The sequence below is a fragment of the Triticum urartu genome, chromosome 5A, assembly GCF_056163025.1.
Source record: "Triticum urartu cultivar PI428250 chromosome 5A, HENAU_Tu73, whole genome shotgun sequence".
Lineage (NCBI taxonomy): Eukaryota > Viridiplantae > Streptophyta > Magnoliopsida > Poales > Poaceae > Triticum > Triticum urartu.
In genome coordinates, this window is record NC_141877.1 from 45,555,803 (window position 1) to 45,582,359 (window position 26,557).

The following is a 26,557-nucleotide window of genomic DNA, read 5'->3' on the forward strand; positions in this document are numbered from 1 at the left end:
TTGGGTTCAACTTTGGGTTTCTTCACTAGAGCAGCAGCTGATTTGCCGTTTCATGAAGTATCCCTTCTTGCCCTTGCCCTTCTTGAAACTAGTGGTTTCACCAACCATCAACAATTGATGCTCCTTCTTGATTTCTACTTTTGTGGTGTCAAACATCGCGAATATCTCAAGGATCATCATATATGTCCCCGATATATTATAGTTCATCACGAAGCTCTAGCAGCTTGGTGGTAATGACTTCGGAGAAACATCACTATCTCATCTGGAAGATCAACTCCCACTCGATTCAAATGATTTTTGTACTCAGACAATCTGAGCACAAGCTCAACAATTGAGCTTTTCTCCCTTAGTTTGCAGGCTAAGAAATCGTCGGAGGTCTTATACCTCTTGACGTGGGCACGAGCCTGAAATCCCAATTTCAGCCCTCGAAACATCTCATATGTTTTGCGACGTTTCAAAACGTCTTCGGTGCCTCAACTCTAAACCGTTTAACTGAACTATCACGTAGTTATCAAAATGTGTATGTTAGATGTTCGCAACATCCACAGACGACGTTCGAGGTTCAGCACACTGAGCGGTGCATTAAGGACATAAGCCTTCTATGAAGCAATGCGGACAATCCTCAGTTTACGGACCTAGTCCGTATAATTGCTACTATCAACTTTCAACTAAATTTTCTCTAGGAACATATCTAAACAGTAGAACTAAAGCGCGAGCTACGACATAATTTGCGAAGACCTTTTGACTATATTCAGGATAATTAAGTTCATCTTATGAACTCCCACTCAGATAGACATCCCTCTAGTCATCTAAGTGATTACATGATCCGAGTCAACTAGGCCGTGTCCGATCATCACGTGAGACGGACTAGTCAACATCGGTGAACATCTTCATGTTGATCGTATCTACCATACGACTCATGCTCGACCTTTCAGTCTCTTGTGTTCCGAGGCCATGTCTGTACATGCTAGGCTCGTCAAGTCAACCTAAGTGTTTTGCATGTGTTCCGAGGCCATGTCTGTACATGCTAGGCTCGTCAACACCCGTTGTATTCGAACGTTAGAATCTATCACACCCGATCATCACGTGGTGCTTCGAAATAACGAACCTTCGCAACGGTGCACAGTTAGGGGGAACACTTTCTTGAAATTTTAATGAGGGATCATCTTATTTACTACCGTCGTTCTAAGTAAACAAGATGCAAAAACATGATAAACATCACATGCAATCAAATAATAGTGACATGATATGGCCAATATCATATAGCTCCTTTGATCTCCATCTTGGGGCTCCATGATCATCTTGTCACTGGCATGACACCATGATCTCCATCATCATGATCTCCATTATCGTGTCTCCATGAAGTTGCTCGCCAACTATTACTTCTAATACTATAGCTAACGGTTAGCAATAAAGTAAAGTAATTACATGACGTTTATGTTGACACGCAGGTCATAAATAAATTAAGACAACTCCTATAGCTCCTGCCAGTTGTCATACTCATCGACATGCAAGTCGTGATTCCTATTACAAGAACATGATCAATCTCATACATCACATATATCATTCATCACATCCTTTTGGCCATATCACATCACATAGCATACCCTGCAAAAACAAGTTAGACGTCCTCTGATTGTTGTTTGCATGTTTTACGTGGCTGCTATGGGTTTCTAGCAAGAACGTTTCTTACCTACGCAAAAACCACAACATGATATGCCAATTGCTATTTACCCTTCATAAGGACCCTTTTCATCGAATCCGATCCGACTAAAGTGGGAGAGACAGACACCCGCTAGCCACCTTATGCAACTAGTGCATGTCAGTCGGTGGAACCAGTCTCACGTAAGAGTACGTGTAAGGTCGGTCCGGGCCGCTTCATCCCACAATGCCACCGAATCAATATTGGACTAGTAACGGTAAGCATATTGAACAAAATCAACGCCCACAACTACTTTGTGTTTTACTCGTGCATAGAAACTACGCATAAACCTGGCTCTGATACCACTGTTGGGGAACGTAGCAGAAATTCAAAATTTTCCTACGTGTCACCAAGATCTATCTATGGAGAAACCAGCAACGAGGGGAAGGAGAGAGCATCTACATACCCTTGTAGATCACTATGCGGAAGCGTTCAAGAGAACGGGGTTGAAGGAGTCGTACTCGTTGTGATCCAAATCACCGGAGATCCTAGTGCCGAACGGACGGCACCTCCGCGTTCAACACACGTACAGCCCGGTGACGTCTCCCATGCCTTGATCCAGCAAGGAGAGAGGGAGAGGTTGAGGAAGACTCCATCCAGCAGCAGCACAACGGCGTGGTGGTGGTGGAGGAGCGTGGTACTCCAGCAGGGCTTCGCCAAGCACCGCAAGAGACGAGGAGGAGAGAGGGGTAGGGCTGCGCCAGGGAGAGATCAAATCGTGTGTGTTGCAGCCCCCTAACCTCAAGTATATATAGGGGAAGGGGAGGGGCTGCGCCCCCATCTAGGGTTCCCTCCCTAGGGGGGAGGCAGCCCCCAAAACCCATCTAGGGTGCGGCCAAGGGGGAAGAGAGGGGGGCGCACCTAGGGTGGGCCTTAAGGCCCATCTAGACCTAGGGTTTGCCCCCTCCCACTCTCCCTGTGCCTTGGGCCTTGGTGGGGGGGCGCACCAGCCCACCTGGGGCTGGTCCCTTCCCACACTTGGCCCACGCAACCTTCTGGGGCTGGTGGCCCCACTTGGTGGACCCCCGGGATCCTCCCGGTGGTCCCCGTACGTTACCGATAAAACCTGAAACTTTTCCGGTGACCAAAACAGGACTTCCCATGTATAAATCTTTACCTCCGGACCATTCCGGAACTCCTCGTGACATCCGGGATCTCATCCGGGACTCCGAACAACATTCGGTAACCACGTATATCTATTCCTTATAACCCTAGCGTCATCGAACCTTAAGTGTGTAGACCCTATGGGTTCGGGAACCGTGCAGACATGACCGACATGTTCTCCGGTCAATAACCAACAGCGGGATCTGGATACCCATGTTGGTTCCCACATGTTCCACGATGATCTCATCGGATGAACCACGATGTCGAGGATTCGATCAATCCCGTATACAATTCCCTTTGTCTAGCGGTACGATACTTGCCCGAGATTCGATCGTCGGTATCCCGATACCTTGTTCAATCTCGTTACCGGCAAGTCTCTTTACTCGTTCCGTAACACATCATCCCGTGATCAACTCCTTGATCACATTGTGCATATTATGACGATGTCCTACCGAGTGGGCCCAGAGATACCTCTCCGTCACACGGAGTGACAAATCCCAGTCTCGATTTGTGCCAACCCAACAGACACTTTCGAAGATACCTGTAGTGTACCTTTATAGCCACCTAGTTACGTTGTGACGTTTGGTACACCCAAAGTATTCCTACGGTATCCGGGAGTTGCACAATCTCATGGTCTATGGAAATGATACTTAACATTAGAAAAGCTTTAGCATGCGAACTACACGATCTTGTGCTAGGCTTAGGATTGGGTCTTGTCCATCACATCATTCTTCCAATGATGTGATCCCGTTATCAACGACATCCAATGTCCATGGTCAGGAAACCATAACCATCTATTGATCAACGAGCTAGTCAACTAGAGGCTTACTAGGGACATGGTGTTGTCTATGTATCCACACATGTATCTGAGTTTCCTATCAATACAATTCTAGCATGGATAATAAACGATTATCATGAACAAGGAATATAATAATAACTAATTTATTATTGCCTCTAGGGCATATTTCCAACACTCTGCTGGGTCCCACAAGCCACGCGTGCAACGGTCTGAATAAAATTGGCCGTCTCTGCCGCCTGGTCCCACCTGTAAGGGGTGAGTCAAAAGGTTGACCTGACGGAGACGGCAGAGTTTACGGAACGAGTCGGTGCGCACGGACTAGGGGCAAAACTGAGCACAATTCACATCTGAGGGCAAAACTGAGTACATGGACACCACTGAGGGCAAAAGGATAATTAACCATATTTATAAAGGGTGCGCGCGCATCCATGTTCAGCAAATCCACGTCCCAAACTTTTGCTCTAGTCTTGTATCACTATTGTAGAATATATATATTTAGTTCGCTCTGCATATACCGTGTAACATTTTATTAGTTTCACCCTACGGAAAACCATCTAACCAGTTCGAGATCCGAAGTTGCACTATGAAACAATAGATAGATAATACGATGTACTCCCTTGGGTGTCAAAATGATCTTAACGGAGGGAATATCAGATATCCCAAATATGCATGTACGTCTCCCCCTCCCCGAATAAAGAAGCCATCCCCAGTCAAAACCCTAGCCACGCCAACGCCGCCGTCCCCTCCGGCAATCATGACTGGCAGACCACCCGGCGGCGAAGGCAGACCTCGTCTCTTTCGTGCATCCCATGCGCCGTTGCCGCCTCTTCCTCCTCGCCTGATCTACCTGTTCCGACACTTCGACATGAACAAGGTCCAGGATATCATGAACAGCTCTGATGGTAAGACGTTCTAGCAAAAGATGGACCGCTTACGCGAGGTGCGCTAGCTCGATCCCTTCTCTCGCCTAGTTCTTCTCCCATTCAGATTTGAGGCCTCCCCTTTTGTCTCAAGATCGCTTTAACTCTTCATCCCGTGCGTGTTGGATATGTAAACCTCTATTAATCCCGTGCGTGTTGACTCAACATATATTCAGGAGATTGATGCTTTCAAACGTGCTCATGATCACATATTCCACGAGATCGTGTACGAGAGCGAGAGCGAGGACGAGGACGAGGACGATGCGGATGGAAATGTAGGGAAGGTGCTAACAAAATTCGTTCGATCCACATATATACTCCCTCCGTTCCAATTTACTCGTCGTGGTTTTAGTTCAAATTAGTATATCAAACTGTCTAATTTTGTGTGGGCTGAATTTGGCTCTTCAGTCTTGGACTGACACATGCTTCTAATCTGTACATTGTTTCTGTCTATTCAGCTCTTAGGTGATGAAAAGAAACGACCACATGCTCCTATTCAAGGTGATGAACTGGAACTCAAGGTCTCAAGGAGAAGAACCTGAGTCTGGTGATTTATGTGTAGTACATCACTAAATCCCAGACTCTATTTCCTTACATTGCACCATCATACTTCAAGATGCATTTGTTCATACTCTTGAGTAAGTTGCATAAAACACCGGACTGTTGTTTTCTGCTCCAATTGTGCCGGACTGTTGTTTTCTGCAGCTTGAAAAGCAAATTAGATAGCTTTCCTCAAATTACTGATTTTTGCAAAACATTTCTTCACTGACAAAACGCGGCACCTTAGGACCAGTCATCTCACACTCCAGAACGGTGGTGACCACACGGCGGGGTGCTGCAACCATGGTTGCTAGATGCTGTGGAACCATGACTGCCAAGCTCCTGTGACGACGTTGGCGACTCACGGGTCACGGCAGAGCGCCTATGCCGACGGCGACAGTGCATGGGGAGACGGCGGGCGGCGACAACACGCGGGGCGAGCGGAAGGCGATGCGCTGACAATTGGGCCAGTCGGCCCGGCGCCTAGGGCTGTCCTAAATCGCACCTTGATCTTTACTTCTGTAATCCAGTAGTACAAAAGAAAGCCTAATGCGCTGAAAAGAACTGCAACAAATCAACAGTGGCAATTGATCTTATGAACAAATCAACCGCGGGAATGCCAAACACTACCACTACAACAGTGAGAGCTGGAGCAACGCCACCAGCAGGGCGGCAGCCGCCGGCGCCACGCCGAGCTGCGTTGCTGCCGCCGCCCCCGAGGTGGCTATCTGGATGGTGAAGTTGCACGTCGCCGTGGAGGGATCCGTCTGGGTGGGCAGCGCGAGGCCCTGGAAGTCACAGGCCTCGTCCTCCTGGCTCTGCGTCTGGTAGTAGGCGTTGAAGGCGTAGGAGGCGTTGCCCCTGGCGTCCATGCCGTTGCACGACGAGCCGTACCCCAGCGTCGTGCAGTCCGCGTTGCTGCACGCGTAGTCGATCTTGGCGCCGAGGAGCTTGTTGAGATCGTCCCTGCTGGCCTTGGGGTTGAGCGCGCACCACGTTCTGGACAGGTACTGCACGCCCTTGGCCGGCACCAGCATTGTGTTTCGGCCCTGCCCGCTGAGGTCCATGGCGAACTTGGGCTGCCCGTCGTACCGGAAGATGCCCCAGTGCCGCTCGAAGCTGCCTGGCTGCACGCTCTTCCGGTCCTCGTCCACCACCCCGAACAGGTACGTCTCGATGTGCCGGTTCGGCCTCGCCGGCGTGCCGCGGTTCGCCGCCAGCCGCTTCAACAGCCCGTCATAGAAGCGCCGCGCATAGGACGCCTTGGCGTGCCTGTCGCCGTCCGTGGGCCACCCCACCTCGCCGACAATGATCGGCATGTCGCCGTGCCCCACCGCCGCCAGCGCCGCGACCAGCGTGTCGAAGTTGGCGTCGTACACGTTGGTGTACATCACACCGTTGTCGTTCACCGGCGTCGCCCCGCCGTCGAAGAAGGCGAAGTCCAGGGGGAAGTTGTCGTCGAGGTAGAGGCTGAGGAAGGGGTAGATGTTGACGGTGAAGGGCGCCTTGTTCTTGGCCAGGAACTTGACCATGTCCGTCATGACGCCGGAGATCTCGGCGCGGAACCGGCCCGCCGACGGCACGGGGTTCCTGGCCGGGGAGTTGTACACGTCGGCGTTGAGAGGGACCGTCGCCTTGATCCGGTCGCCGACGCCGGCGTCGTTGAGCGCGTTCTGGATGTTCTCCAGCGCCGGCAAGGTGACCTTCATGAACGACCCCTTGTACGCTGCCAAGAATGGCTCGTTGCCCACAGCCACGTACCTGCATTGCATTGCAGCACACCATGACAAGGATCAGAACAAAACTGAATTTGTCTACTGTTCAAGTTTGGCATTGTGGTTCAGTAGTGCTGCATCGTGAAGAGAAAAACTCAGCTCTTTCATGTTGCAGGTTCAGTAGGCGCCTGAAAATGTCCAAAACTCTACACTGAATTATTGGCTACAGCAAATTGCTGGCATAACTCCACGCATCTCCTCTATCCTGAATTCCAGTACTGTATGTCCTAAAGCTACCACTGTCAACGAAGCATTTATAAATCGTCCTAGAGTGGCATTTTCGATCAAAATTGCCATATCGACGGTTATTGTGCCGACCGGCCCCGATATGGCAAGAGTTGCTGTTAGACATGCTATGGTTTTCTCACTCTGTTTTCTCAGACAACACTCACACATCTCCTTTATCCTGCATCCCAGTATATCCTGAAAATGTCCAAAATTCAACACCCAATTACTGGCTATAGTAAATTGCTGGCATAACTCCACAGAAAGAATATGACAATTGACAGCCACCCCACTGAATTATCCATGCTGTACGATGGTCCACCGAGAGAAAGAATATGATCGCTTGGGTTGCACACCACACCAGGACCAACCAAATCGTCCCAACAACCTCCTCCACTGACCACTGTCCCCCTCCAACCCTCACTCATTCTATAAGCAAGCACATTGATGTTCTGCAGATCTTCACCGGATTACAGTACAATTTTGTGCAGGAAGAAGAGGAAACTGAAGCACGCAAACGTATCGCTATCGCTACGCGCCTACACCCAAATGGAAATGGTTGGTGACAGTATCACGGTGAATATTTGCATATGTACCACAGTACTAAGATAAGGTAGTAGAAAACTAAGCAGAACCATGGCGACGGGGGTTACTTGATGACGACGCCGCCGTCGAAGTCGAAGCGCTTGACGTTGCGCTTGACCCAGTCCCTGGCGGCGGCCGAGTCTCCGGCGATGCGGTGGAGCATGTCGTTGGGGATGGCGAGCATGACCTCGACCCCGCTGCCGGCGAGCGCCTTCATGGCCTCCGGGTTGGTCTCGAAGAGCTTCACCTTGTTGATGCCGTTGTCCTTGAGCAGCTGCACCACCACCTTGGGCGGCAGCGGGTGCGACGCCTGCGTGCCCCAGTTCACGCCCAGCCCCTCCGCCGCCGTGACCAACAGCGCAGCCGCCGCCGCGGCCAGCAGCAGCGCCGCCGCCTCGAGCCTCGCCATGAGCTCGATTCGAGCTAGATGCAATGCGCACTGGTGCTGCGGCGAGCGATTCAAGATGGGGAATTTCAGCTCAGCAATGCTGGGAGTATTTGAACATTTGAATGGAGCAAAGAGGAGGAGGAGGAGGAGGGACGGGGGAAGCTCAATCAAACGGGCGGAGGCGGACGGCGGACGGCGGCCAGAGAAGAGTCCAACCAATCCAGAATTCCAGATGGATGGATCTGATATGATATGGTGTCTGCATTGATTTTGGTCGGGTAGGAAGGGCGTTTCGGTCATTCGCTCCTCTTCTTAACAATTTCAGAATCGGGCACACAACACAAGCGACGTGGGACTTCTTTTTCAGCTCTGACAAACACAGCCCTTTTCGCCTGATTTTCGAGAGACCTCCTGCACAGTCATATTCGCCCGGACCGACAATATGTACGTGTCTGACTGCCACGTCTCACCCGAAAACTCTCTCCCCCTAAAAAGACCCTCTCCGCACTAAGTGGTTGCCGCACATTCATGCTGGTCAGGCCCGCTCCATAGCGGACACAACTTTTCGGGCGTTAATGTCGGTCAGAGCGATGTGAACGAACAAGCAGGCGCACCATTTCAATGTTGATGCGGTGTCCGAGAGGCCTACTCCGCCGCCGCATTAAAGTCGGCTTCCCATCAGTTCGCTTTTTAAGCATGACTCCGCCGCCGTCCAAACCTCTCCGCTCACAAGCTCTCCAATCATCTCTGCTCCGACGATGTCCACATCGCACCATGCAGAAATCATGCTTCTCCGCACCGGCAAACAAATGGCTCCAGACACGGATCTTTGGCGCCGCCGCGTGTTGCTCTCTAGAACCTTTGACCTCCATGGCGGCCGGCTCCCACGAGAAGGAGCCACACATCTTCTCGGAGGCGGCGGTCATGGATGTGGAGTTACCAGCAACACATTGAGCTCTTCATCGAGCACTCGCTCTGGGATCATGGTCCGGCACCGCCCTCGTCGCCGCGAGCCCGTGTCAAGGAGGACTTGCCTGCCTCAAATATTGCTTGGTTTATGTAAATTATGTCTGAACTAATGTCATTTTGAATGAATACCGTCATGTTTGAATGAATTCTGTCATGTTTGCATGAATTTCGTCCAAATTTATTTGTATTGTGGCAGACGTTTACGACAAGTGTTGGATGGCCGACTCTTGTACCACTGTCGGCGGACTCATCATGGACAAATATTATGTCCGTTCTAGGGGACAACGTTGGAGATGCCCTTATAGTCTTTTGTATTATACTCCCTCCGTAAACTAATATAAAAGCGTTTAGATTACTATTTTAGTTATCTAAACACTCTTATATTAGTTTACAGAAAGAGTACATATCAAAAAAATTGGAGTTTAAAAAATGTTTGATTTTTCAAAATTGTTCATGATTTTCAAAATATATTTGAAAATTTTCAAACCCGACTAAAAAGAAAAAGAAAACCTATTGTATTGAGAAAACAAAGAAACCAAAGCATAGCGAAAGAAAGAGTAAACCAAAATAAAATCAATGAGAAAACAAAGAAACCAAAGTAAAGCAAAGAAAAAATAATAAAAAACCCAAAGAAAACCAGAGAAAAACAAAACAAATCGAAGAAAGAATAATAAAAGGAACCAAAATAGAAAAAGAAAAAACGTAGCGAGCACCCGCTCTAAAATGGGCAGGCCCGCTATTGTGGTCCGTAGACGAGAAGAAAAAAAAAAGAAAAAAAGGCTTGTTTACCCTGTTCGTCATCCCCACCACGGCCTGCTTGCTTCAATTCCCAACCAAAACAGCAGAGCAGCCGCCGCCGGCTGTTGACCCCGCCGCCACCAATTCGCCACCGCCGTCGCCGTCGTCGCCGTCGGGGCTCTCTTCTCCTGCTCCCCGCTACCCACTCCCCTGCCCTCAGGTAGTAGGCCTTACGCTCCTCGTGTGTCTCCCCCGTCTTTTCTTGATCCATTCCCCTTCCATTTAGATCGATTGTTATCCCGCCTGCATCTACTAATTCGGTTGCTGATTTGGTGCATGCGGTAGGTTGAAACAGCGATTGAATTCCTAGCCTACCGAGCAGAGCAGTCCCTCCCACTGAACCCTCTTCTTCTTCCCCATGATTAGGTCTTGAATCCTATTTGTTCAGTATGTCAAGAATTTGAAGCAACTGGCTTCGAAAACAAATTAATCTTAATGCGGTTTGGCAGCGTTATCTCTCTCCATGGTTGAGGAATTTCAATTTTAGAAATAACTAGCTTGAAAATTGAATTAATATTAATGGTGTTTGGCTGCATTTTTCTCCTCGTAGTTGAAGAATTTCAATTTCAGAATTAGCTACTGTGTAAGGTCCCCATAGAATTCTTTTGCATCAATAAATATAAACTCATACAAGATAATTTGCATCACGGTAATTTTAGGACACGTACAAGGTATGAATTCTTGATACAATCGCAAATGATAAAATCTGATATATATAGTTTCAACACTGATACGAGATGAGAAGTGAGAGAGATTAATATAGTGTGATGTGTGAACCTGCTAGTTCGTTGGCTGAAGCTATGAAGTAGGTTGCGTCGCTGAGTCGTCGTACAAATCAGATCGTGAGCGGCAAAGCGGGGAGATCAGAAGCTGATGGGCGGCGGCGGCGGCGGAAAGGGCACACGGCGCCGCAGCTGCCTATGCTTGTACGTGTGATTTTGCTGGTAGCGTACACCAGCTCCAAGAGTACCGGTGGTGGGGGGGGGGGGGGGGGGGGCGCTGGCCCCTGCTCGTCCCTCCTTGGCTCCGCCACTGATGGGCTATATTCTGTTGCATCTACACAGCAGCGTCTTGAATATCATTCATTTTATCATGCTCCTCAGACTACATTTTCTTCCTTGTCTCATGTTTTCCCCTCTTATCTGTTACTACCCTTGTTCAGAAACAGTTAATTCGGATGGAAACCAATGGGTCATCTGCCAAGAGTCAGGAGATCGGGTCAAAAAGAAAGTGGAAGAACCAACATGAACATACAGCGAAGCACATCGCATGGCATTCCTTTGGGTACCAAGGCCACCATCCCCAACAGAGGCCTGCACGGGATGGTGCTTCACTCACCCCCTCGCCAGGGACGCAAAATAATTTCCATGTTTCAGGAGACCGATTCTTTCTGACGTCCAGCCCATACCAGAAAGATGTAGAAAGTAGGTACCTCCAGGACAAAATGAACGGGACAATCACTTGTTTGGTCTGTGGCAACCAAGGACATTACAGTTGTGACTGCCGTTTCAAGGACCAAGAGCACAAAATCATTTGCGCAGTCTGTCGCAAAAATGACCACTGTAGCATGTGGTGTTGCCAGCAGAACAAGTCGGAGAATCGCGCTTGCACCCGCTGTGGAGAGATAGGGCATACTACCAGTACACATGGTCTCGGTTGCTCAAGCTGTGACGAGTATCATGACGACGGAGAGTGCCGTTTAAGCGAGGTTAAATGCTTCATCTGTGAATGTCAGGATCATTATCTTGCTCAGTGCCCCTTGAATTCAGTATTGACTGAGGCATTTCAGGGTCAGAGAGACAACTTCCAAGCCGCTCTGCGGCTTGCACTATCAAAACAACGCAACCCATCATCTACACCTCCCAAGTGTTATGCAAAATCAGAAGGAAAAGTACTGACCGCCAACAAGTCTAGTCCAATTTGCTTTACATGCAGTGAAGAAGGTCACTTTGCCTTTCAGTGTCCTCAGAACAGCCCCGGCCAGTCCGAAGAATTTGAAGAGAGCAACACTATAGCTACATCCGCCAACCTGTCCAAAGAATTAGAAGAACGGGACCCTGATACAGGTACTGCTAAACAATCATCAGAAAGGAAGCCGATATTGTACGATCAGTGTTGCCCCTCAAAGGCAAAAGTACTGACCCCCAACAAGCCTAGTCCAATGGTTAGAACATGTAAAACAAAAACAAAAGGGAAGAAAAGTATGTGCTTTACATGCCGTGAAGAAGGTCACAATGCCCATATGTGTCCGCAGAAGTTCGGAGCTATATCTGGCAACACATCAAAAGAATTAGAAGAGAGCAGCACTATAGGTACATCCTCCAACATGTCCAAAGTATTGGAAGAACAGGACCCTGGTACCGCTAAACATTCATCAGAAATGAAGTGGGTTCTTGGATGTGTTGGCTGTGGTCAGGAAGGGCACAGGGCCAAGAGCTGTCCAACACGAGTGTTTATATGCTCCTTATGCAATGAAGAAGGCCACAAAGCCAAGAAATGCCCTCAGAAGGGCCAGAAATCATCAGAAATGAAGCGTAAATCAAATGTCCGATGTGTAAGGTGTGGTGAGGAAGGGCACAAGCGCAAGAAGTGTCCGTTGAAACATCAATCATAGACCGTCCACAAGTCTAGTCCTTTGGTTACAGTAGACAACACATCAACACGAGTGGTTACATGCTTCCGTTGCAAGGAAGAAGGCCACTGCGCCAATCGATGCCCTCAGAAGCACCAGAAGCGTTAAGACTGTTCCACCAAGAGCTATCGGTAAAGCAAACAGTAGTACTCATAATGACTATACATGGCATTACATTTTCAATCACGCCGATAAGCAGCTTGGGAAGAGATCTTGGCACTAAAGATACAACCAAGGGGAAAAATACTCACTGAGCTGAGCCAGACCTCCTCCCTTGACTAAAAAGTTACTGCACAGTTACCGTCTTTTTCTTTAGATACTCTAGCGGTTGAAAAGTTTTCAATGAAGGGCATTTTATATCATGTGTTTTTGGAATGTCTTTCTCTGAGATGATGTTGGTGCCAATTGACGATCTGACGAGAAGGCATTCCCAAGATGGGATTCACAACCAGTTGCATTGTGCAAGTTTACTGGCATATTCCTTGGTAGTAAATGCTTCTCCATACTTCATGTGCTTGATGAACAAGTGTACGGGATACATCTGGGTAAGAACCTTTTTGTTTTGTTTCTGGTAGAGGGCCTAGTGAGGTTTTTTGGCAGGAGCACACATAACAAACTTAGGCAGATGAAGGCTTAAAAAGACCAGTGTTGGCAGACTGAATGTTCACTAGTCTGTCACTAACTAATAAACTTCAGTCCCTCCAAAAAAAAACCAATAAACTTCAGAATACTGCAATTACTTTCTTTCAAACGAATCCTCTGTATAAGTGTTATTTTTATTGAAATACGTACTGCTGTTGTGTTCTCAAAGATTCACAATAAGACAATAAGCTCTCCACTTAACCATTTCATAACATGCATTCAGTATAACGATTTGCCGAAGAGAAAAAAGGTTACTCATCCTTTTGCTCAATACACAGGGGGGGAGGGGGGGGGGGGGGGCGATTGCTGGAACATGTATAATGTTGATCCCTAAGTTATGCTGTGGTTAATTTGTAGAACCGCACTTTAGGATCATTGATTATCAGTGACAACATAATGTGGAAACCCTACATTGTGCTTGTACATGAGTATGCCCCAAGTTTTGTTGCTTTGAACTGAAAAATGCTAATGTAGGGTACAGTCTGTTAGTTAGCACTTAGCAGCTTTTGCTTATAAAGCGCCAGATTATCACAGCTTGTAAGTTGCTTATAAAGCGCCAGATTAGCACTTAGCAGATTACCTTGTACAGTAGCGTAAAATTAGGTATAGAACCAACATTTGAGCACTAGTCCATCGCCTGGGGCGATTCACTGCTTTTGCTTGCTAAGGCTTGCTTTCAAGTTATCATTGAAGATGAACGATATAGTTATCGTGTCACTTCTATTATCTTCAGAAAGAAGGAGCTGCTTTCATTTGCTTGAATATTTCGGAGTTCTACTTATGATTATTAGATATGTGTCTGTAACAGGGCATCAGTAGATAGCACAGAGGATGGAAAGTGGGAACTCGCCGTGTGAAACTGTGCGCTCTTGAGGGCTCATCTTTGAATTACAAATCATATTTTTAAAGTTTACAAAATATATGAAAGCATACACAAGTACTTAAGGCTGTATTCTACATGTGTGTAAAGTTTCATGATGAGATACTTGAAGAGTTGAGCTCCACAACAACAAAAAACAAATTCATGTGTAAATATCTTTGGCCTCTTTTTTTTATTGTTCAATTTTTCAAGGAAAACCCCGCTAAGGGCATCTTCAGTGCGGACCCTCAAAACGCCAGCAATTGTTCGGACCGAGGGGCCCATTGACCCCACAGGGCCTCTCCATGTGGGTGGGCCCTTGGTCGCCTGGCTTGGCCACGTGGGGGCCTGGGATGACCCCCTGGCCTCTCCCGGCATTTTTCTAGAATCTTCACAACTTGGAAAAATCATATTAAATCCCCGGTATATTTTGACCTCTGTAGATATGGGTTTTTTGAAAAGTCAAAAATATGTAGAAAACAACAATACGCTTTGAGCACTAAATTAACGGGTTAGTCCAAAAAAATTGCTATAAAAAGTATTCAAAAGTGATATTATAATAGCATGAAATAATAAAAAATTATAGATACGTTCGAGACAAATCAAATATACTTTATCATCGAGAGGTCGGATCCGAACCTCTTACACTAGCTCCGGCACCCCTCATATCCTCGATTCCCTCCGCTCGAAGTCAGCTGCGGAGGCCAGACGTCACCGGCAGGAGATGGAGGCGCAGCAGGCCGCGAAGGAGGCAGAGATGCTCTCCTACATGGATGAGGTCGAGCAGGAGAAGGATGAGCCGGAGCCGTCCTACCCGCTCGTCCAGCCGGCGTCCGACACCGTTGTCGTGGACATCTCCGATGATGAAGATTAGCTAGGATAGCACGTAGTATGTAGTACGTACGATTTTTTTGATATAAAGGTTAAAATATGAAAGACTCTAATGCAGACTAGCTATAAGGCTTGAATGCAGACTAGCTAATTTGAGGCGTGACAGAGGGCGTTTGGCCGGAGATGCTCCAACAGTGTTCTTGTTTACCCTTTCCTCAATCCGTCATCCCTACTCGTTGCTGCTTCTATTTTCCCATCCCCAACAAAGGTTGAGAATCGAAACGCAAGACGGCACTCCGGTTGTTGACCCCGCCGCCCGAGCTTGCTGCTGCACAGCCATCGCCGCCGCCGCCGCCGCCGCCGCCGGTCTCCCTTGTCCTGCTCACCGCTGCTCACGCCCCTCAGGTATCCCACCGTGGATCTCACTCATCTTCCGTTGATCCAATCCCCTTCCGTTTAGATCCTCGGAATAGGTAGCTGATTTGGTGCGCGCGTTGGGTGGAAACAGAGAGTGAGTTCCAAGAGTTCATAGCAGAGCAGTCCCACTGAACCCTCTTTCTTCTGCCTCGTGATTAGGCAGGCCTTCAATCCTACCATGTGTTTATCAGCCACTTTTCTTCTTCTTCTTCTTCTTATCCATATCTTATCAAATACTGCCTCCATTTCTAAATATAAGCCCTCTTAGAGATTTCAATACGGACTACATACAGATGTATATAGACATATTTTGGAGCGTAGATTAACTCATGTTGCTCCGTATGTAGTCCATATTTGGAATCTCTAAAAGGTCTTATATTTAGGAACGGAGGGAGCATATATCACACTGCTCATTAAGCAATTGGCTGCAGCTCAAGCACTGCGCTGTTTAGTCTTTTCTTTCTTTTGGAAGGAGGGAGCTTTGTACATCACAAAGTTATCTTCTTACAATCTCTCTCTTAGCAGTAATATCCAACACACGCAACCTGATGATTAGCCCCTCTCTTGATATGTTGGATTTTCACATCGACAGTTGAGGCATTGTTTGCACCTGTATTGTTGAGGCCTTGTATGCATGTACATCAGTGGATGCTGTTTAGCTGTTTGGGCTATATTCTGGTGCATCTACACAGTGACTTCTACAACATCATTTTTATCCTACTACTCAAACTAGATTTTTCCTTGTCTCATGTTTTCCCCTCTTATCTGTTATCCCTGGTCAGAGACAATTCAAATGGAAACCAATGGGTTATCTATCAAGAGTCAGGAAACCGGGTCAAAAAGAAAGTGGGAGACTAATGCAGACCTCAGCCGCCGCTTTTGCACTAGCCAACATGAAAGTCCATGGGAAGGCGGTGCAGCGAAGCACATCACATGCCATTCCTCTGAGTACCAAGGCCAGTCTTCGCAAGAGTGTCCACCATGGAATTATGGTTCGCTCACTACCTCGCCAGGGAAGCAAAAAGATTTCCGCTTTTGCAGTAACCAACATAAAAGTCCATGGGAAGGCGGCACAACAGAGCACATCGCATGGCATTCCTCTTGGTACCGAGGCCACTCTTCACAAGAGTGGCCTACACGGAATGGTGCTTCACTCACCCCCTCGCTAGGGAGGCAAAATGATTTCCGCTTTTGCAGTAACCAACATACAAGTCCATGGGAAGGCGGCACAACAGAGCACATCGCATGCCATCCCTCTTGGTACCAAGGCCACTCTTCACAAGAGTGGCCTACACGGAATGGTGGTTCACTCACCCCCTCACCAGAGAGGAATGATTTCCATGTTTCAGGAGGTCAGTTCTTTCTGACATTCAACCCATACGAACAAGATGTAGAAAGTAGGTACCTTCAGGACAAAAAGAACGGGGTAATCACTTGTTTGGTCTGCGGCAAGGAAGGACATTACAGTAGTAAGTGCCGTTTCAAGGATCAAGAGCACAGAATCATTTGCACAGTCTGTGGCAAAAATGGCCACTGTAGCATGTGGTGTTGCCAGCAGAACAAGTCGGAGAATCGAGCTTGCACCCGCTGTGGAGAGATAGGGCATAGTACCAGTACACATGGTCTCAGTTGCTCAAGCTGCGACGAGCATCATGACGATGGAGAGTGCCGATTGAGCGAAGTTAAATGCTTTATTTGTGAATGTCAGGATCATTATCTTGCTCAGTGCCCCTTGAATTCAGTATTGACTGAGGCAGTTAAGGGTCAGAGAGACAACTTTCAAGCTGCTCTGCGGCTTGCACTATCAAAACAAGGCAACCCAGCATCTACACCTGCCAAGTGTTCTGCAAAATCAGAAGGAAAAGTACTGACCGCCAACAACTCTAGTCCAATAGTCACCGCATACAACGCAAGCACAACAATATGCTTTACATGCCGTGAAGAAGGTCACTTTGCTTTTCAGTGTCCTCAGAACAGCCCCGGCCTGTGCATAGTATTTGAAGAGAGCGGCACTATAGCTACATCCGCCAACCTGTCCAAAAAATTAGAAGAATGGGACCCTGATACTGGTACTGCTAAACAATCATCAGAAATGAAGCCGATATTGTACGATCGATGTTGCCCCTCAAAAGCAAAAGTACTGCCCCCCAACAAGTCTAGTCCAATGGTTAGAACATGTAAAACAAAAACAAAAGGGAAGAAAAAGATGTGCTATACATGCCGGGAAGAAGGCCACTATGCCCGTATGTGTCCGCAGAGGTTCGGAGCTATATCTGGCAACACGTCAAAAGAACTAGAAGAGAGCAGCACTATACCTACATCCTCAAACATGTCCAAAGTATTGGAAGAACAGGACCCTGGTACTGCTAAACAGTCATCAGAAATGAAGCCGGCATCGATTGTTCAATGTGTTAGCTGTGGTCAGGAAGGGCACAGGGCCAGGAGCTGTCCAACAGTGGTGTTTACATGCTACAAATGCAATGAAGAAGGCCACACAGCCAATGATTGCTGTCAGAACCAATCATCAGAAATGAAGCCGGCATCAGTTGTTCGATGTGTTAGCTGTGGTCAGGAAGGGCACAGGGCCAAAAGATGTCCAACAGTGGTGTTTACATGCTACAAATGCAATGAAGAAGGCCACTCAGCCAAGAATTGCCCTCAGAACCAATCATCAGAAATGAAGCCTAAATCGAATGTCTACTGTGTTAGTTGTGGTCAGGAAGGGCACATGGCCAAGAGGTGTCCAACACGAGTGTTTACATGCTTCAGATGCAATGAAGAAGGCCACATAGCCAAGAATTGCCCTCAGAAGCGTTAAGACTGCCACGCCGAGAGCTGTCGGTAAAGCAAACAGTGCCACACACTATACACGCCGTTACATATTCAATCACGCCGAGAAGCAGCTGGTGAAGAGATTTTGACACTGAGATACGACCAAGGAAGCTCGCAAAGTTACTCACTGAGCTGAGCCAGACCTCCACCTTTGACCAAGAAGTTGTTGCAGAGTTACTAGCTTTTTCTTGTGATATTCTAGCTGTTGAAAGTTTTCAAGGATATGGGTCTACTTATGATATGTGTTTTAGAATGTCCTTTTCTATGAAGTTGGTGGTGCCAATTGAAGATCTGATGAAAAGACATTCCCAAGACTGCGTTCACAACTGCCGGACTGTGCAAGTTACTGGCATGTTCCTTGGTTTAATAAATGCTTATCCATACTAAATGAACTTGATGAAGTGTAAGGAATACATCTGGGTAAGTTGCGGCAATATTCTGTAATATCTGAAGAATGCATAGAACATCTGAGTTAGTACTGGAAAGTTCCGTAAACACCATGAGTTGGTACTGGAGAAGTTTTGGAACCATTTAAATGATGAGTTCATCATGTGTGAAGTCTGAATGATGGCAAGTTGCCTTCTTACTTCGTAGTACAAGATATGTCTGCAGAAGGAGTTGCATTGATACTTGGGAATGCCAAGATTTACCTGTTTTTTTTTAAAGACGCGTTGATGATTTCGAAATAGTTGTAACCCTGGGGCTCTTCTGATAGAGGACCTAGTTACGTTTTTTGGCAGGAGCACACATAACAAACTTAGGCAGATGAAGTCTTAATACCAGTGCTGGCAGACTAAATGTTTACTAGTTCTGCATTAACTAATGACCTTCATTTACTGGAATTACATTCTTTCAAATGAATACTCGGCATAAGTGTTATTGGTATTAAAATACATACTGCTCTTGTCTTCTGAAAGATCCGAAAGAAGCTCTCCATTTAACCTTTACATAACCATGCATTTTGAATAATGACTTGGCTAAGAGAAAAAGTTACTCATTGTTGCTCAGTACATGGATGCTCGATTGCTGGAACATATATAATGCCGACCCTAGTTATATTGCGGTTAATTTGTCGAGCTGCACTTTACGGCCCTTGATCCGAAGTGACTACATAATGATATAATCGTAGAACTCCAATCTAATTGAAAACATGGAAATCCTACATCGTGCTCGTATATATACGAGTTATCCCAAGTTTCATTGCCTGTTTAGTCAAAGAAACATTGGTCTGAGAAATGTAGAAGTAGAGTACAGCCTGTTAGTTAGCAGCTTTTGCTCATAAACCGCCAGATTTTGACAGCTTGTAAATTGTGGCTGTTACCTTGTAATGTAATTTAGGTATAGAATGTTTCCGGAGGATGGAGTGTGTTTGAACAAGCTGAACCAACATTTGAACACATTGCCTGGGCGATTGACTGCTTTGCTTGGTATGGCTTACCTTCTCAATGCATAGCGCATTCGTAATAATTAGTTGCTGAAGAGAAAAAGTTACTCTTTCTTGCTCAATACTGTTACCTTGTAACTCAATTTAGGCACAGGGCAAATTCACCCCTGAACCACTAATCGTCTACCAAGTGAACAAAATGACATTATTTTTCAAGAAAAAACAATAGATATGCTAACTCAGTGCAGCTACGCTACCAAAAAAAAAAAAGATGCATTGCTGAATGGTAAACCACAGCTTCACAAAGGCTCAACCAGAGCACCATCCTTTTCTGAAGAACAAAACGATACCGCACTGCAGTTCGATATGAAGAAGAAATTATAGTTGTGCATGCACCTGTTGTTCAGTAGCTCACCAACTGGTCCATGTTACTTTCAACTGCTGTTCTCTGCTTAGTTTGCAGTATTGCAAGGACATTTGAGTCTAGTTCCCCGGTTCGCTGATCAGTCGCACCTCTATTTACAATGTTCATTTGGAACAACTTGGTTTTGCGCCTCCATTTGCAATGTTCATGTGGAACGAACTTAGTTTCATACTAGTATATTCTCATCCGTGTTCTCTTGACAGGATACAATCAAATGCAAACCTTCCCAGGAAAAAAATATGCAAGGAATCTACAGGACCCCTTTAGGAACAGCAACAGCAAACCATGCCATAAATATTTATACGCATCTTACATGCATTGCAGCAATGATGAACTATCGCGATTGGTTCCATGTTGCTGTATACCTGTGCCAAGTGCAGTTATCTCTAAATCTCTAATGATGTTTTGCCCTTATTGTTTTTATCATCCAGTTCAAGGCACGGCGTCATTGGGTTTGAGGTATGAGTGGACCTGGCCGTTGGGATGCGCACCATGGATGATTCAATGGCTCCACCATGGATACTCGATTGCTGGAACATATATAATGTTGATCCCTAGTTATATTGCGGTTAATTTGTCGAGCTGCACCTTACGGCCCTTGATCCGAAGTGACTACATAATGATATAATCATAGAACTCCAATCTAACTGAAAACATGGAAATCCTACATTGTGCTTGATATATACGAGTTATCCCAAGTTCCATTGCCTGTTTAGTCAAAGAAGTTTGAATATTGGTCTGAGAAATGTAGAAGTAGAGTACAGCCTGTTAGTTAGCAGCTTTTGATTATAAACCGCCAGATTTTGACAGCTTTGTAAATTATGGCTGTTACCTTGTAATGTAATTTAGGTATAGAATGTTTCCGGAGGATGGAGTGTGTTTGAACAAGCTGAACCAACATTTGAACACATTGCCTGGGCAAACTAGGTGTGTCGACTACTTTGAAATGTTCGACACTGATCCGTATCTATGGATCGCGGTAGCGGTGATGTAGTTTGCGGGAGCAGCATCACGCTGGCTTTCCTCTGTTCAACATAAGTTCGTTAGAGCATCACGGGAGGATTTCTGTCCTCCTGTGCTTCATCGCTTTGGGCGAAATCAACATCGTCTTCAGTAGACTGGATCTGTCGAAGAATACATTGGACAGTTTTCTGAACTTATGGACCAGTTGACAGCCTATGATCCTGATCCTGATATGCTTCATTGTATGACTAGATTTTTAAATGGTTTAAAATACAATGTTCGTGTGATTGTTGTTGTTCAAAGGCCCGCCGATTCAGATGCTGCGTATCCTATTGCTGTTGTGCAAGAGGAGATGGAGGAGTTTGATGCTGACTTTTATTCGCCCAATCGTCGGTCCAGTGTTACTTCTTCATCTTATTGTCAGAGCAAGAAAGCCAGCACTCGAATTCCTGGATAGCCAAAGAGAAATGACAATTTCAAGAGCAGCCCTGTTGGAGATGACAAGCTGGCAACATTGAAGGCTTACCGAAGAGCAAAGGGATTTGCTTCATCTGTGGCGAAGTGCAGTACTACTGTTCAGTTGCATATTGTCCAAGAAATTCAGTTGACAACGCTGATTGTGAGGGCAGCAATATTGAACTTAGGTTTTGTCAGCAGAGGCGGAAACAACAAATGGTGCCATTCGCGTAGATTGTCAGATAGCTGAGCATATAGTGGACTCTGGCAGTTCTCATTCCTTGGTCAGTGCTCGCTTGGCAACACAACTAGTAGGACAAGAACCACTACCTAAGATGCAAAAGGTCCGTATAGCTGGTGGTGGGCATCTACTTTCACTCAAGTTATTCCTCGCTGTAAATGGACTGCGCTCAAATGATCATGAATTCCAGTATGATTTTAAGGCGCTACCTCTGCAATATTATGATGGTATTATTGTTGGAAATATGACCTAGAGGCAATAATATAGTCATTATTATATTTCCATGTTGATGGCTCTATTTTGTACGCATTTTGGGAGCTCATTTTTGTTGCATATTGTCTCCGTATATCATGTCCTACCAAGCCAATTACATGTCCATTACATAATTTGTGGTTTTTATAGTTTTCTTTGTTTATTGTGTTTATAGGTGAGAAATCATGGACGAAGGACGATGAAAAGGTCAAGATTGAGATTAAAAAAAAGGAGGACCTTCAGGTACCAGACTTGCACATTTTGGAGTGTCAAGTATGACATTTTGCAAAGTGCTCAATTTGAATATCCAACACTACAGGTGCATCGGCATCGTTCATACAAATCCAATAAGCCCGAGAACGTCAAAAATTGAGTTCGTATGAAGAAATGCCGGCAGATTCACCAAAGGAGTCCAAAGCAAAAGACAATCTTCGTGAGCGGGAAGTTGACAGCTTCAGTCCACACGAACCAACACGCCGAAGAAGCATTGTATCAGGGCACCACCGGTATGAAAACATCACCTCTCTTGCCGGCGATCGAGAGAGGAAAATCTGGCGTGGACCTGGCCATCGACGAATATCTGCAGTCGCAGCACCGCCGGCGCAATGCTCCTGTAAAAGCTCCAAGGCTCCACAGGGACGCCGGAGCACGCATCACCGCGGCAGCGAAGCTAGAGTAGAAAACGAACCACAAGGCAGCGGTCGCCGCCATGCCTGCCTCGATTGGAAAACCTGTTTCCAGATCCACCAACGACTTCCGCACCCAAGCCACAGGGAAGAGATTCGGAGCACCTTTATTCAGCGTCGCCGCCATAACCGTTGAAACCAAAACAACATACCACAGAAAACCTAGCCCTAACCTATCCACACGCGATGAATAAGATGAGAAGGTTCCCCCGTCGCCCCGCTGCCGGAGCGGCTGACAGAGAGCGATGGCACACGAGTCGCCTCCCTTTCGCCTGTCGTGACTCGTGAGAGCAAACAAAGAGAAGGGGAAGGAAGACGGTTCTCATGTCAAATCTTAGCCCATCAAATATCTTTGATTGCAAGCTTGTGCTATGTGGGACGATGTTTCAGGCAATATTTATTCAGCGATTTTATAGATCTTGCTTCAAGAGGTGAGTGACTAGTGTGATTTTTAAAGCCTGGTACGACATAGTGTTTAAAGGTGACCCTTTTATTTACCGTTGGTTCAAATTCAAATGCAACTTTTACTCCGACAAGCTGCATACAATTTCTTTTTCTTTTTTGACGGGAAAGCTTACTTTATTAATCAAAGGACGGATATATCGTCTGCCAGCAGACTCACAATGAAATCAGGCGGGGCATCAATCCAACGAGATGGATTATTAGCATGTCCCCATCTAGCCAGCTCATGAGCTATATAATTTGACTCTCTAATACAATACTCAATAGTAAACCTCCCGAAATCTACTAGATAACTACGACATTCATCAAGAACCGGCGCTACTACCATAGAATAACTTTCATTGAATCTAAGTGCATCCACCACCGTGATATTATCCGATCTGACCATCAAGTTATTGCATCCCGTATCTCTTGCTAGCTTCAGTCCTTCAAGCAGAGCTACCGCTTCTGCCATGAACACATCAGCTACATGTTCTAATCTTGCCGTGGATGCCGATATGAAAGCCCTGGTGATCACGGATGACAGCATCACAAGACCCAGCATAATCGCCCTCTGTGAATGAAGCATCGACATTAAGGACAAGTTGTCCTGCTCGGAACGTCGGCCACCTATTGATCTTGGGTGTAGATTTAGCTTGTGCTCCGCGCACATAATTAATCGCTAGGGCAACCACCGCCGGCGCTGTTCGTTCTGGAGTCAATATTTCTTCCCCTCGCACGAACTGTCTTCTTTGCCACCACAGGAACCAACAAACTGTTGATATGAGCTCTGGAAGCTTGACCAATCCAGAATATTGTCGCCGATAAGAATCATCATATAAAATGAACTCCAAGACTGCTGAACCTGCTCGATCAGCCAATGAAGCAAAGTTAATATCTGCTGCGATTCCCAAAGCTTCCCAAATTGCTTGCGCCCTTGCACACTTAAACAGCATATGGGCTAAGTCTTTCGCACCATCTGTACAGTATGGACATTGGGACAAGTTTCCAACATGGCGATTCATAAGGATACTCCGGCATGGGATGGCATTGTGCAAGCATCTCCAGATATAAATTTTAACTTTCGCTGGCACTCTCAAACTCCACAACTTCTTCCAAACTGGATGGGGCGCCATGGAGAAGCGGGCTAGACCGCTGTCATCTGTATCATAATTCACTTCCCATTGCTTATAATAGGCAGAACGTACTGAAAAAACGCGCTCCTCGTGAGATGCCATGCAACATAGTCCTCTATCTCCACATGGAATAATGGGATTTGTAGTATGCGTTCAGCATCAATGTGCCAGAAATTCTCCCGGATTAACATCTCATCCCATTCTCCCATGATTAGATCAATTAACTCATTCACTTTAGTAAGTACTTGGTTCCCCCTTACTGTTAAAACTTTTTTGGAGGCACTGTTCGGGATCCAACAGTCATCCCATATATTAATCTTTTCTCCGCTGCCTACTCTTCAAATGTAACCCTTTTTGAACTTTTGAATTCCAGACCAAATGCTTTGCCACACATAGGACGTGAAGGAAATATGCCCTAGAGGCAATAATAAAGTTATTATTTATTTCCTTATTTCATGATAAATGTTTATTATTCATGCTAGAATTGTATTAACTGGAAACATAATACATGTGTGAATACATAGACAAACAGAGTGTCACTAGTATGCCTCTACTTGACTAGCTCGTTGATCAAAGATGGTTAAGTTTCCTAACCATAGACATGAGTTGTCATTTGATTAATGGGATCACATCATTAGGAGAATGCTGTGATTGGCTTGACCCATTCCGTTAGCTTAGCACTTGATTGTTTAGTTTGTTGCTATTGCTTTCTTCATGACTTATACATGTTCCTATGACTATGAGATTATGCAACTCCCGTTTATCGGAGGAACACTTTGTGTGCCACCAAACGTCACAACGTAACTGGGTGATTATAAAGGTGCTCTACAGGTGTCTCCGAAGGTACTTGTTGGGTTGGCGTATTTCGAGATTAGGATTTGTCACTCCGATTGTCGGAGAGGTATCTCTGGGCCCACTCGGTAATGCACATCACTATAAGCCTTGCAAGCATTGCAACTAATGAGTTAGTTGCGGGATGATGTATTACGGAACGAGTAAAGAGACTTGCCGGTAACGAGATTGAACTAGGTATTGAGATACCGACGATCGAATCTCGGGCAAGTAACATATCGATGACAAAGGGAACAACGTATGTTGTTATGCGGTCTGACCGATAAAGATCTTCGTAGAATATGTAGGAGCCAATATGGGCATCCAGGTCCCGCTATTGGTTATTAACCAGAGAGGTGTCTCGGTCATGTCTGCATAGTTCTCGAACCCGTAGGGTCCGCACACTTAACGTTCGTTGACGATATAGTATTTATGAGTTATGTATGTTGGTAACCAAATGTTTGGAGTTTCGCATAAGATCACAGACATGACGAGGAACTCCGGAATGGTTCGGAAGTAAAGATTGATATGTGGATAGTAGTGTTTGATCTCCGGAAGGGTTCTGGATGTTTCCCGAAATGTTTGGACACGAGAACACTTTATCTGGGCCAAAGGGGAAAGCCCACGAGGTTTTTGGAAAGCGCAAAAGGAAGTTTTGCGGAGTCCAGGGGCCAGACTCCAGGGTCCCCGGCGTCTGGGTCCAGACGCCGGGAACCCTGGCGTTTGGCCCTGGAGTCCGAGTAGGACTCTTGCCTTTCGGGTGAAACCGACTTTGTGGAGGCTTTTACTCCAAGTTTCGACCCCAAGGCTCAACATATAAATAGAGGGGCAGGGCTAGCGCCCAAGACAGATCAAGAAACACCAAGCCGTGTGCCGGCTACCCCGTCCCCTCTAGTTTATCCTCCGTCATAGTTTTCGTAGTGCTTAGGCGAAGCCCTGCGGAGATTGTTCTTCACCAACACCGTCGCCATGCCGTCATGCTACCGGAACTCATCTACTACTTCGCCCCTCTTGCTGGATTGAGAAGGCGAGGACGTCATCGAGCCGAACGTGTGCAGAACTCGGAGGTACCGTGCTTTCGGTACTTGGATCGGTCAGATCGTGAAGACGTACGACTACATCAACCGCGTTGATATAACGCTTCCGCGAACGGTCTACGAGGGTACATAGACAACACTCTCCCCTCTCGTTGCTATGCATCACCATGATCCTGCGTGTGCGTAGGAATTTTTTTGAAATTACTACGTTCCCCAACAGGACGACCCCTTCTTCAGTTGACAATTCAGAATATCTCCTGTAGGGTAGTACTTGGCTCTCAGAACTCGTGCACATAATGAACCAAAGTTCTCAATTAGTCTTCAACAATATTTTGCCAACATTGCCAAGTTAAAGCTATGAATATCCCGGAATCCCATACCTCCTCTCTCCTTCGGAATACACATCTTCCACCATGCAAAGCAATGCATCCTTCGTTGGTCCTCCTCATCACCCCACCAGTATTGCCACATTGCATCAATGATTCCCTTGCAATTTTTCTTCGGGAATTTAAATACGCCCATCGCATAAGTTGGGATGGCTTGGGCCACTGCTTTCAGCGAGGCCTCTTTGCCTCCGAATGAGAGAGTTCTCTCTTTCCATCCATTCACCATTGCTTGAATTCTTTCTATTATGTGTTTAAAACAATCAACACGGTCCACCCCTATCATGGATGGTAGACCGAAATAT

The 26,557-nt window shown here is 46.4% G+C and overlaps 2 protein-coding genes across 6 annotated transcripts; one reads left to right on the forward strand and one right to left on the reverse strand.

The window, feature by feature from the left end:
- Nucleotides 1-5,555: 5,555 nt before the first annotated feature.
- Nucleotides 5,556-8,373, reverse strand: LOC125507765 (glucan endo-1,3-beta-glucosidase 8). Its single transcript, XM_048672256.2, has 2 exons — nucleotides 7,719-8,373; nucleotides 5,556-6,826 (listed from the first exon to the last, which is right to left on the reverse strand). Exons 1-2 carry the CDS (start codon nucleotides 8,336-8,338, stop codon nucleotides 5,698-5,700), a joined length of 1,749 nt encoding a protein of 582 aa, XP_048528213.2. The 5' UTR covers nucleotides 8,339-8,373; the 3' UTR covers nucleotides 5,556-5,697.
- A 1,403-nt stretch (nucleotides 8,374-9,776) lies between these two features.
- Nucleotides 9,777-22,993, forward strand: LOC125529032 (uncharacterized). 5 transcript variants are annotated; one of them, XR_015603904.1, is made up of 4 exons: nucleotides 9,777-9,965; nucleotides 20,258-21,589; nucleotides 21,914-21,981; nucleotides 22,058-22,993. XR_015603904.1 is itself a non-coding variant. In XM_048693441.2 (3 exons), the coding sequence occupies exons 2-3, from the start codon at nucleotides 10,726-10,728 to the stop codon at nucleotides 12,417-12,419; spliced, it is 1,458 nt and encodes a 485-aa protein (XP_048549398.2). In that variant the 5' UTR covers nucleotides 9,777-9,965; nucleotides 10,590-10,725; the 3' UTR covers nucleotides 12,420-12,799. The 5 variants fall into 5 exon arrangements, 1 of the variants encoding a protein (XP_048549398.2); XR_015603902.1 differs by lacking the exons at nucleotides 21,914-21,981; nucleotides 22,058-22,993 and adding exons at nucleotides 13,888-15,174; nucleotides 15,969-19,445 and having other exon boundaries at nucleotides 20,258-21,077; XR_015603901.1 differs by lacking the exons at nucleotides 9,777-9,965; nucleotides 21,914-21,981; nucleotides 22,058-22,993 and adding exons at nucleotides 12,418-12,982; nucleotides 13,888-15,174; nucleotides 15,969-19,445 and having other exon boundaries at nucleotides 20,258-21,077.
- Nucleotides 22,994-26,557: the final 3,564 nt, after the last annotated feature.